This window comes from Myotis myotis, unplaced genomic scaffold (assembly GCF_014108235.1).
Source record: "Myotis myotis isolate mMyoMyo1 unplaced genomic scaffold, mMyoMyo1.p scaffold_m19_p_18, whole genome shotgun sequence".
NCBI classification, from domain to species: domain Eukaryota; kingdom Metazoa; phylum Chordata; class Mammalia; order Chiroptera; family Vespertilionidae; genus Myotis; species Myotis myotis.
Window position 1 is genome coordinate 10,222,324 of NW_023416322.1, and position 12,581 is coordinate 10,234,904.

Genomic DNA, 12,581 nt, shown 5'->3' on the forward strand with positions numbered 1-12,581 from the left:
TTTTTTTGTTATTTGCAACCATAGTAAAACAAAGACTTATATTTTTGATATTTATTTTAAATATTTAAATGCCTTTTAACAATGAAAACTCAACCAAAAAAATGAGTTCGCGTGTCACCTCTGACACGCGTGTCATAGGTTCGCCATCATTGGCCTAGACCATAGGCTAACTAGAAAGACATTTAAATTTCTACATTAAAACTTGATTCTATGAGCAATTCAAACCCCAATTGGAAGTAACCGCTTTCCTGGACAAGGACTGTTTCTCAGATTTTTTCCTTCTTTCATACTATGCCTTGCAATTCCTGGAGAGCCCACCCATACCCTGTGCATCAGGACCTGCAATCCTGGTGCCTTCTGCCTTTGTTTACTCAGAGAGGAATCATATGTCCAGAAAGAAACTCATTACCGTTACCATCCCAACAGCGATGAAGTCTTGGGTTACAATAGTAAATATGTACAGAACCCCACCGGGCTCTTGCATCAAGCTCCACACTCTTCTTCCCAAAACTTTCCAGCTCACCCTGACAGAGCTGAGCTCAGCCTCTGGTCTCCTAGTCACTCCCCTGACCCTCCCCTTTAGTGACACAGGGCTGGGCCTTTGCCAAGGCCGAGTTCCTTAGTTTAGGCACCATTTTCACGGTTACTTACAGAACATTTCTTCATTTTGATTCGAGGTGTCTGAGAGAGCTGAGCCCAGTGTGGCCCCTCTGAGACTCTGCACCATGTCCCCCAATTTGCAGAGCATTCTCCCAGCCCTGTACCTCCTGGGGGTCTTGACCCTACTGCTGTGCCCTTCAGGCCTGTGTGGTGAGTACAGTGGTTATTGGGGAAAGGAGGTAGTTTCTCTAAGATATAAAAAAAATACCAAACAACAGTTCATCAAATGTAGTCAAGTGGTGGCAATTTATCAGCTTTTTGAAAGAGTAAGATGAACTACGTTATTAATAAAATGAAGAATTTTAAAATATAAAAGAAATTCTTCTAGATAGAGGCTGTTATTATGTCTAGAATAATTGTGTTGATATGTAAAAATTCTTGTGAGACTGCTTTAGGAAGGAATAATCTTTAATTTTCAAATGAATTTTTTATATTTCAATGCTCCAAAATGTTTGCAATATATTTACCTTCTAACTAAGTTAATTATGCCATCTACAATCTTAGTTATTGATTCATTGAGGGGAGGGAATTTCATCAGTAAAGGAAAAATATTGTCTGTTATCACAAATACTTATTATTTGTGGAGTAAAAGGTAGGGCACTTGGAGAACTATAAAAATTATATAAATATAAGGCATCGTTATTAAAGTGGAGAAAATTTTTTTACAAATGAAGGAGAAATAAAAGAGTTTAAAAGAACTTAACCATAACTGTTCAAATATTTGTTGTCATGGAAATTAACTTGTTATATTATCTCAATGGAAATGTCCTTTAAGCAAAATATTTTTCTCTTGTGCTAGAATTTTTTGTTTTACTTGAGAGAATTCATCTTCATTATGAAGATATTTCTATGCATATTCCCTGAAAATGGCTATCATGGCATAAAAAATGTAGGATTTGATATTGCTTTGAGGGAAAATCCTAATCTAAAGTAATAGTTGAATGTTCTCATGTGAGCCAGCAGCTTGATTTGAAAGTGGGGAAGCCATGCCTTCTCCATCACTGAGAGAGGTGGGGGGAAAGCATGGGTTTATTAAGGAAGAATTTCTCCCTGGAAGGTGATTTTTCCCTCAAACACCTGAGCATTACTGAGGAGTAGCACTACGATTAGGTTCTAGAGCAGGGGTGGGCAAACTTTTTGACTCGAGGGCCACAATGGGTTCTTAAACTGGACCGGAGGGCCGGAACAAAAGCATGGATGGAGTGTTTGTGTGAACTAATATAAATTCAAAGTAAACATCATTACATAAAAGGGTACGGTCTTTTTTTTCAATAGTTTTATTCATTTCAAACGGGCTGGATCCGACCCGAGGGCCGTAGTTTGCCCAGGGCTGTTCTAGAGTCAGTGCAGCATGAAGAACGTGCCCAGGGGATGTTCAGAACTCCACGTTGTCTCTGAGTTCTCCTCTCTATGAGTCTGAGGTAACAGAAGAAAACCTTATTAAGTTGGTCAACATCTTTCAATTATTTCTTCATGTGTCTGTTTCCCTGTCTCTTTACCTCCCATTTCATGAAATCTTCCATTATCGATGGCCTCAACCCTTTGAAATGGCATTTAATTTCTGTCAACTTTGACCTGAAATCTCCCTTTCTGATTCTGCCTCCCCTTTTCTTTATAGTAACAAAATTCTGAGGCCAGAGACTTTGCTCATTGCCTCCGTATTGATCTGCCTCTGCTATCTTACCAGCTACTCGCTTCTACCCATCCTTCGTGTATCTCCACGTCATTCCTGGACATCTTTCCCTAATAATCCAGGCCTCAGTTCTGTCAACCTTTTCCAGTAGATCTCATTTGTTGTCCTACTCTCCTAGCACTCGTGTGACTGGTGTTGTAGTGTAACTATTTAAATGGCTCTATCTTATCTAAGTATATTGCAAGTATGGCTCTTAATATTACCGGAAGAGCCTAGTACAGAACTCCTTACATATGTTATTCATGAAAATTAAGAGCTGTTTTTTTTATACCTCACCTAAGGATAAGACTTTATTGATTTGAGAGAGAGGGGAAGGGAGAGGAAGAGGGAAACATTGACCTGTTGCTTCCTGCATGCACCCTAACTAGGGATCACACTCACAATTTGGGTGTGTACCCTGATCAGGAATCAAACCTGTGACATTTTGGTGTCTCGGATGATGCTCCAACACACTGAACCACACCAGCCGGGGCAAGAGCTATTTTTTATATTTCTCAGAAGGTACTTAATCTGAGGTTATATGGAAGCTGTTGATTTGTACACAGGTGCATTAAACAGAATGTTATCACACAATTCTCATGACACCAACTGGGTGTCCTAAATTTTAATATATTCATAACACTGTCTCCCTGGAGGAGTGTCAGATCCCACAGGTTAAGGGCTCACTCCCACAAGACTGGTCCCACCCCGATTCGAATGCCAGTCATAAGGAGTAGGTCCCCAGATTACCCCCCAACTTCTGTCCAACTAGACTACAAATCAGAGGTCCTTTGGACCTCTTCCGAGGGTTTGATTAATTTGATAAAGTTGTATATTTTTAAAGTTATATATATACCGAGTGTCCAGATTATTATGACCACCTGACATTTGTAGGCAAATTAGCTATAATTTCGTGCTGAAGTTGCTAAAGGGCCAGACCATTATAAATAGGGAAGCAGGTTGTTTACCACGACAGTAGAAGTGATTTTTTTCTGAAGATATGGGTAAACAATGCGATTTAACATCCCTTGAACATAGGATATATATTATGATGAGTGGCCAGATTATTATGACCATCCCATTAGTACTTCCTTGGTCCACCTTTTGCCTTCAATACTGCGGCGATACTATTTGGCATTGACTCCAGGAGATGTTGAACAGTGATGCGAGGAATCTGACACCATGCCTGATGAATAGCACTGTCCAGTTCTGTGAGATTTGATGGTTGTGGAACCAGCTGCGTGATGGCTCTTTTAACTTCGTCCCATAAATGCTCAATTGGATTGAGATCTGGTGATTGTGGGGGCCACCTAAGCAAGGTAAAGTCTCCCTCATGTTCTTGAAACCACTCCTGCACAATATGAGCACCATGGCATGGCACATTGTGTTGTTGGAAGAAGCCATCTCCATTGGAATACGCCATCAACATGATAGGATGAATTTGATCAGCAACGATACTTAGGTATGTTGTGCTATTCAGACGTTGTTCCACACAAATTAAAGGGCCCAAATCATGCCAGCAAAATATGCCCCAAACCATAACACTGTCCCCACCAGCTTGAAAGGTTGTACTCATGCATGTATATGCTTTCATGATGTTCCCACAAAATTCTCACTCTGCTCTCTGCATGATGCAACTGAAACGTGATTTATCAGACCACATGACTTTTTTCCAATGCTCGACTGTCCAATCCTTGTGTTCCTGTGTGAATTGGAGGCATTTTATCTGGGTAACTGCAGACAGCAAAGGTGTTCAAATAGGCCTTCGGCTTCCATATCCCCTATGATGCAGTGAACGGCTAATTTCCCTACAAAGATCAGGTGGTCATAATAATCTGGCCACTGACATTCAAATATATCCCATGTTCAAAGGCTGTTAAATTGCATTGTTTACACATATCTTCAGAAAAAAAATCACTTCTACTATTGTGGTACACAACCTGCTTCCCTATTTATAATGGTCTGGCCCCCTAGAAACTTCAACACGAAATTATAGCTAATTTGCCTACAAATGTCAGGTGGTCATAATAATCTGGCCACTCAGTGTATATATTTTTCTATTATCTCACATCATGGTAGCATCTTGTTGGACAAGTATACTTGTGTTCCTCAAGTTAAATTTATGATTATAGTAATTCAACAGGATGACTGCTTTTGCCAGAAGAGACCAGCAAGGGCTTGGGTTTTGAAGAGCTCTCCCGGTTTTTATTTGCCACATGTGGGTGTGGGACCAGCCCATTTCACATCTCTGCCCTTCCCCCAGTACCGATGTGGCTTCCTCCTTAATTTCTTAGTTGTAGAACTTCCATTCAGCCACATTGTGGTTGTTTTGAATGATGTTTGTTCTGTTTAGTTGCAATTTTGATGTGGTTGTGAGGGGAGAGGCAAGAACTACGTTTTACTGATGCCACCATCTCAACTAGAAGCCAATATAAACTTTTGAGAACATTCTTCCTTCTGCGTTTTGGGAAGCATACGTTATTAGAAAGCTTAATAAGGATGTCACTCTAGTGAAGCCATAAGGAGATAAGTGTTACTTGTCATTGCTCTTGAATAATTTTGAAAATTTACATTTTCATCCAGGTTTAATCCAACTTCTCATTTTGGTGGCCCCTCATGCAATTATTAACTTGGAAGGAAGTGACTGGATTGAACTACTTTAGCAAATCAGAGACAGGGACCAAGGACTCAAGGTGTCTCGGGGACCCTTGTCTGTTTCCCCAACCTCTCTTCTGAGGCAAACTCTTCTTCTTAAGGTGCAAATGAAGTTATTAGCCATTGGGTAATCCTCATGGTGATTTTACTAACCTCACTTTTTATCAGCCTCACTTTTTATTTTTTAGAGGTTTGCTGTCCAGTACCACAGCTGAATCATGGAAAAATTATTCTGCAAAGACAGCAGAGAAAAGGTTTGGCCAATAAGTGCGAATATTTCCATGGAGATTTGATTTTATATTCATGTAATGGGAGACGTATCGCTGAAGCTTCATGCCAAGGAGATGGCACCTGGAGTCCTGACACACCAACATGTGGAGAGAGTAAGAGTTTATGGAATTATATTATGTTAGAAGTTTCTTCATATCAAAGTATGTGCGATTATTAAAGGAAGGGTTCCAATTAGGTAAAAAGAATTTCTGTGCTCTGCATGATTCTTAGAATGCATACATTTGTGTAATAGCACTGTCTGCATTTCAAATTTCTCTTTTCTCCCCAATGGTTGCTCCCATTTTCTTGACCTTCTTGGTTTCCTTTCCTGAAGCAGTGAAATTAGGCCACAACTAATAGATGAGCTAGACTTCTGGACTATTGTGTTCTGTTTCTTGGTATTTATTCTCTTCTTTTTCAGTGTTTCTGGTCCATATTCCTTAAGCTGTAGAACAAGGCTCTAAATCTATTTGAACTTGCTTCCGTTCTTCTGCTGCCTCTAAGCTCTTCTTCAGCCTATCTCTCAGTGTGAAATGCCTACATCTCCCTTACCAAGAGCACTTAAGTACTAAACACAATCCTCCCATCTCCCACTGTTTTTCCATAACCCTTTTTGTTCATGATCAGGAATAATCACGGCTACCTGGATAGTGATTCTTTGCCTTTCCTTCTGAAAGAAGGAGCCCAAAGGAGCTTCAGAGTGACCAGGTATCAGTCACAGTTGAGAAATCAATGGGAATCTTATCTCCCTTAGTTGAAGTGTTTCCACTTTGCCTACCAGTACTTTTCTATCTGCAGGTCACAGAGTTCAGGGATTAGCAGCCCATTTTCCCCAAAAGTTCACTTAGAGTGAATATAAATGGGGCTAGTCATGCTTCCATCTCTTGGTTCCTAGGCTCATGGACTCTTTTTTTATTGGGAACCCAATACCATATAAAGGTAGATCTTTGATTTAAAGTGAATACTGTGTTCTTAAAGTTACTGTAACTAATATTGTAAAACCCCATTATTGTAAAGTACTATCTCTCACCTGCACTTCAACTAAGCCTTTAACAGATATGAAAAGGAGATGAATGAATAGCCAGATGAAGAAATACATGGGGCAAAGATTGGGAGGGTCCCAAACATGGAGCTTCTGTGACCATGGAGTTGTGGTTCTTCACCCTCCCAGTGGGTGGATGTGATCATGCATCTGGAAGCTCTTTGAACTCCCTACTCTTGGAATTTTATGGAGGCTTCCTCATGTAGGCACCATCAAGTATTAATTCGGTTTCCGGGGTATCTCTGGAAGAGGGGAAGATGCCAAACTTCTAGTCATGGTTTGGTCCTTCTGGTGACTAGCACCTCCCAGGAACTCACCCAGAGTCACCTTATTAGAATAAAAGATGTTCCTAGTGCTCTTATCAAAAAGGAAATTGCAGTGGTTTCAGGATCTTAGTCCCAGAAATTGAGGGGGATATATTTCTATTATCTTACATCATGCTAGCATCTTCTTGCTCATTCAATAGAATTAATATGATTCCACTGATATACTGGATTGATGTGATATTCTTTATATGTTCAGATGCGCATGTAACTTCAGGCTCTTATGAGAGGGGCAGGTGAGTTTTCATAGGACAAGGGTAAAATGGCAAATGTATGATCTTGACCCTTTCATGTGTGTGCACATTGTTTCTGATCTTCTTTTCTGAGAGGGTGGGAAAGAAGGCCTTTGCTAAAACAGTGGCCTCATTACCCTGCAGACATATTAAAGCAAAGTTACCATATCTGGTACAGGGTCTGCAGTAGGGGCTACAATGTTGAGTGTTCAACAGTCTACTGTAATTGTCCAGAATTCTAATTTTTGTAGTAGACAGACTAGGGAAATAAATAGAGATATGATGAGAATGACCACTTCTGCATCTTTAGTTCTTTAAGAGTGGCACTAATTTCTCCCTTACTTGATTTTAAAGTAAATTTATGGAGTGACATTGGTTAAGATGACATATATTTTAAATTGACTTTCCTTGCTTTAAGAGGAAGGGGTCTGGGGCAGATCAATAGTTTCTACTTGGCCTTCCTGCATGTGATTGCTATTACCTCACAGGTCAATGACCCAATATGGAGAATGGACCCACTAGGGTGCCCTCATGGTTCTTCATCATGAGGCTTACGGGAGGGCAGCACAGGTACTTGGGTTTGGCTAAGTGATCCCTTGGGCAGAGAAGATGGCAGGACAGGACAGAGCCCTCAGAAAGCACACAGATTCTGGGATGTGTTGTTGTTTATGTCCTATAAGCTCAAGCTCTCTCACTTTATGTCTTCCCAACAAGGTTGCTATTATCCTCCTGTCATTGACCATGGACGTCCTAAACTAACTACACACACATTCTCACCTGATGTGGCTAAATATGAATGTGACAAAGGATACACTCTGGTTGGAAATCCCATACTCTACTGCAGTTATTCACGCTGGTCTGGTCCACCTCCTCAATGCAAAGGTAACTCCAGCCCACGGATAAGTGAGAAGATCTCTCATACAGGGATTGAGAATAACGTTTCTTTGTAGCCAGAGGCAGAACAAAAACATGGGATTTATTTATTTTAAATAATTAGTATATCCAAATGGCACCCAAAGCAAACAAAAGTACAAGGGGTATATAGAAACATTAATCTCCCCTATTTCTTTCTCCCAGTTACAAAACTCAGCCTCCTTGAGGCAGCCCCTGTTCCACTTTCTTGTATATCTCTGGAAACCGTCCACAGGCGGGACATTTTCCTGTGGCCTGGAGCAAAATTTTCATGGAAACTTGCTCTGGCATGAAGGTAGGCTCTCAGGGGCTGATTCCAAACACCAGGAAGTGAGCCTCATGCAGTGTAGGGCACCACCTGCCAATGCTGGAGGCCTGTGGTGTGGATTCCCAGTTTGCAAACTGATGTGGGGGTGGGAGGCATCAAGGTCAGGTGTGCTGTTTGCATGATACAGGTTTAGTGTACTTTGCAATCAACAACACTAGGAATTTGTCACCATTGGTTCTTTTGCTCACAAGAGGACAATGGGCAAGAGAGAATATTTTATCCCCAGTGTTCTGTAGGGATCACAATGGAAAGGACTGTTGCCTTGATGGCTGAGTCTGGGGTCCTGTGCCTTTTTCATACCCTGTGATGTAATTTAAAGTTGTTACGTCTTCAACTAGTTGCTTAACCTCTCTCTATCTCATTTTTTCTTACTTAAATGTGAATAATAACAGTGCTCACTTTATAGAGAGGAGTGAGACTTCAATGAGATAATCACATAAATTGGTGAGCCCTGGAGAATGATATGAGCCAATGCTCAATTAACATGGGAGCTAATATTATTGCTCTCAAAAGAAAAAAAAACATAAGACAATGAGCAGCACCTACATGCAGTTCATTTTAATAATGCTAGCCTGTGATCATGTCTTCTTTTCTTAGACTTACAGATTGCTTAACTATGCTTTCCTTGTAGCTGTATGTCCGAGACCAGAGATAGAACATGGGAATCTGCTTGTGGATAAGGATCAGTTTGTTGAAAATGAAAATGTCACCATGCAGTGTGACTCTGGCTATGCTATCGTTGGTCCCCAAACCATCACCTGCTTGGAGGACAGGACCTGGTACCCAGAGGGATCCAAGTGTGAGTGGGTAAGTGGCACAATTCAAGGAACTCCCTGTGCTTTCAATCCCTAAAAATGGTGCCTCCCCAAAGCACTGTCGCAGCCAGCAGAGGCCAGATCTGACTGGCCAGGACTCATTCCTCAGTCATTCAAAAGGACTCTCTTTCTTTCCCTTGGAACACACGTTAGGATGGCAGGTTTTCCTTCTTTCACTTGAGAACAGGGAACGCCGAGCCTTGTAAGGAGAGGGGGTCCTCAGAGACCTGGGAGCACTCCTACATTTCCTTTTCTAGACTGTATAACACACTGTTTTCCATGTCTGGATGGGTAGCCAAAGTAGCCTCTGTCCCCACAGAGGCCTTCTGGCACGCTCAGATCAGGAAGATCTATATTCTTCTGGGGAAGACTACAGTGGGGCCCGGGGTCTCCTGGTTGTCCTGCTCTCCCGTCAATCCTGGGTGTCTTGGACCCGACTCCCTGACCTGCATTGTCAGGATCTCAGAGAAGCCTCCCAACTACTAACCACCTACATCTCTTTTAGGTGGTCCCTCCAGGTAGTGAGCAAGTGAAAGCAGGCAGAAAACTCATACAGAGTCTCCCTTGCGTGGAGGATGTGAAGATGGCCCGGGAGCTGTATAAATTGTCATTGGAAATTGAACGCCTAAAACTGCAGAGGGACAAGGCAAAGCTATCCACTCTGGTGTCCCCACACTGATTTTTCCCAGAAGGTGCCCTGCTGTCTTCCATTCAATATGGGTCACTTTAGTTTAGAAATCTGCCATTCTTTTGCATTGTAATGAATACCTAAAAACGGAATATTTTTTATTTTGCTAGTGCTCTGATATTATAGAATTGTTGATAACCTTGTGGCTCACATTTTTGCTTTTTTGGACACAAATTGCACATTTTTCCATTAAAAATTTACTTATAGAGAACAATTTTGTGTTTGTGGTCATTGAGGCTCTGTGAAATGTGGTCCATATACAGACCCCAAAATGTATTTCCATAAAGTTACTACATTAATTGTATTGTATGGGTCTTGCTTGTGGACTTGGGTTCACGTCAGTTATATTTTCCTGGATTACCTTACTGCATGTTCCCCATGTGCAAATCACCAGGTCCTCAGTATTTACATTAAATGTCAACATGCCCCAAAAGTCTTGTCCACTCTCTCCTATTGGCAGAGAGTTGCACCCTTTGTAAAGCCCCAAGTGCTTGCTCTCTGACTTGCTAAGGCTGCCTCTTGACTTGATCTTATATGAAGGGCATTTACATGTGTCTGACCCCTTCTTTCATCCTCAGAGATCAAACTCTGAAAGCTCGGTGAAGGTGAAGCCCACGTGACAGCTCCTGTGCATTCGCAAGTCCTCCACCTGATCTGGTTCTCATTTTCTTTAATAGACAAGTAAAAAGCCTTGAGCAACTATCCCACACACAGGGAGACACCCCATGCGAATCGCTTTTATATCTCGAGGTATTTCGGAGGCTCTACTCACTTCCACTCACCACTTCCTCCAACCTTGCATTCTCTGCAATGAGGTCCATATACAAACCCAACAATGTTTTTACATAAAGTTACTACATTCATTGTTTTGTATGGGTCCTGCATGTGGACTTGGGTTCTCACTCATATCTCAGCTCAACTGGCTTGTTTGTCTTTCCCTAGTACACAGTACCTTATGGTTAACATTGGCCTCTTTGGTTTAATTTTCCCAGACATACTCTGAAGAGGCAATGTAGAGCATGCTTTCAGTATATTACAGGTCTCATAGAGGGGCCTGGACTGTTATGGAAACCCCCTTACTGGGAGGTATCTATCCTTGGTGTTGAATGCCATTACCTGCTCCTGCTATGAGGAATTCCTTTTGCTTCATGTTTATTTTGAGTTTCATTGAGGCAAGAACATGTGGGTACCTATTTTCCCTGAGAGGTGGCCCCAGAAAGCTCAGGAGTGGGTGGGGAGTAAGATGAAGAAGGGAGGCCAGTTTAAAGAGGGAGCATTGCTGAGGGGATTATTATTGCTGTTGCTGACAGGAGCTCAGTTATGCTGACTGCCCTCTGAATGTGTGTGGAGCCCAACTATGATTTGTCCTCTGGAGAATGAAGACCAATGGTAATTAGCCAATAGGTCTTGCTCTCAGGACACCTGCCCCCACTGCAGACCAGCTAGGCATGCTCCTGGCCACGCTGACACTGGTGCCCTAAGGGCACCAATGGCACCTAAGGGACTGTGTGAAGTAACCTCCAGGATAGAGATATGGACAGACAAAGCAGACCCTAGAGTTGGAAGCGGTCCAGAGTGTGCCAAAGTGAGAGGGCCCTAGTGATCTTGAAAGGAATTTGACAGTGTCTGCCATACACTTGGACATGCAGTGGAGGTTTTCCTGTGTGTGTACTTGCTTTTCTGTTCTGTCTGCCTTTGGTTTTTGAATTTATATTCTCCTCTTTCTTCATGTATTTCCTCATAGAAAGTAAAATATTGAGTTCCTGCGTATTTGAAAGTGTTTTTATCCAAATACTTGATGGATATTTTGTTGGCCTTTTATGATTATATCCTGATTTGGCATTTAGTTTATCCTCCCAGCTACCTGAGTCAAGCTTTCATTAAATATTGACAAGGACGCCTTCTGGCTTTCACACTTGGATTTGAATTGTGATTGGTTGCCTTGATCTTTCATTTTTCAGTTAAGTGGCACTGAGTCTGTATTTAAGGTCATCAGCCACCCAGTTACACAACCATTATTGCCATTTCCACTGCCCCTCTCAAGTGTCCGAGGTATTGCACAAGCCATTGCACCTCCTTCCATCTACATCCCATGGCACTTACCAGGTGAAAATGTTCATAGCTGCAATGCTACAGCAAGCCAGCACTGTCAATATTCACCCATGACCAGTGATTGCCAGTTGGCTGGTGGTGATCCAAGTCTAGAATCCAATTCTTAGAGTTAGCCTTTGAGGTCCACTTGTGGTACAAACTGTCTTCAGTCAGTTTCTCCAGAATGGATTTAGATGTATCTAAACTTTTGATATTGTACTCTTCAGGAAACACACACAAACACACACACACACACACACACACACACACACACACACACACACACCCCAAAACTGTAAGGCAATGAAGTAGCATGGTAGGGGAGCTAAGGAACTGAGCAAGGATGTGTTCTCAAGGATGGGTTCTCCACTTGATCCATGGAGAGCTCTAGAGTACACATTGCCTCACAGAAAGTGGAGAGCAGCTACAGCGTTTGGACAGGTTCAAGCCTGGGACTGAGAGGGCAGGATCCTCTCATGGCAAAGCCATGCGCAAGTCCCAGCACAATTATAGCCAAAGGCTGGAGTTGTAAGCTTAACCTTATGGTCCAAACCTGTGGTCCCCTGTGGCTGACTGATATATGCTACGGGAGGTACAGCAAGTAAACAAAGCTTGATCAGATGCATGTAATTGAGTAGATTCGAAATCCATGAGACTATTGTAACCACACCCTTACTTGCCTGGTGGAATCTGGCTACAAAATAAAGACTCGACTTGCAGGCCGTGACGCTGTCTCTCCATCAGAGAGGGCAGCGTCCCACCCAGACCCTTCTCTTGTCTGTCTTTTCTTAATCCTTGACCGCCCCTCTCAGGTTCACCCACGGCCGTGCCAGCTCAGCACACAGAATTGTTCAGACTTGAGGCAAGGAATCAGGGCTTTTGTGTCCCAATA

The 12,581-nt window shown here is 42.2% G+C and overlaps 2 protein-coding genes across 6 annotated transcripts in view; both read left to right on the top strand.

Annotated features, from left to right (window-relative positions):
- The window catches only part of LOC118673668 (apolipoprotein R-like), a 25,705-nt gene extending 15,893 nt beyond the window's left edge, over nucleotides 1–9,812 (top strand). For 2 of the 5 annotated variants that reach the window (XM_036344803.1, XM_036344799.1), the window contains 2 exons: nucleotides 8,727–8,902; nucleotides 9,416–9,812. In XM_036344803.1, the coding sequence (XP_036200696.1) occupies nucleotides 8,727–8,902; nucleotides 9,416–9,589 (350 nt within the window). In that variant the 3' untranslated portion in view covers nucleotides 9,590–9,812. Of the gene's footprint in view, nucleotides 1–649; nucleotides 811–5,175; nucleotides 5,371–7,569; nucleotides 7,738–8,726; nucleotides 8,903–9,415 lie in introns of those variants that run through there. The other 3 variants (XM_036344798.1, XM_036344800.1, XM_036344802.1) reach the window with 3 other exon arrangements.
- Nucleotides 1–12,581, top strand: part of CD55 (CD55 molecule (Cromer blood group)) — a 141,679-nt gene that overhangs the window by 31,347 nt on the left and 97,751 nt on the right. The window lies entirely within an intron of this gene.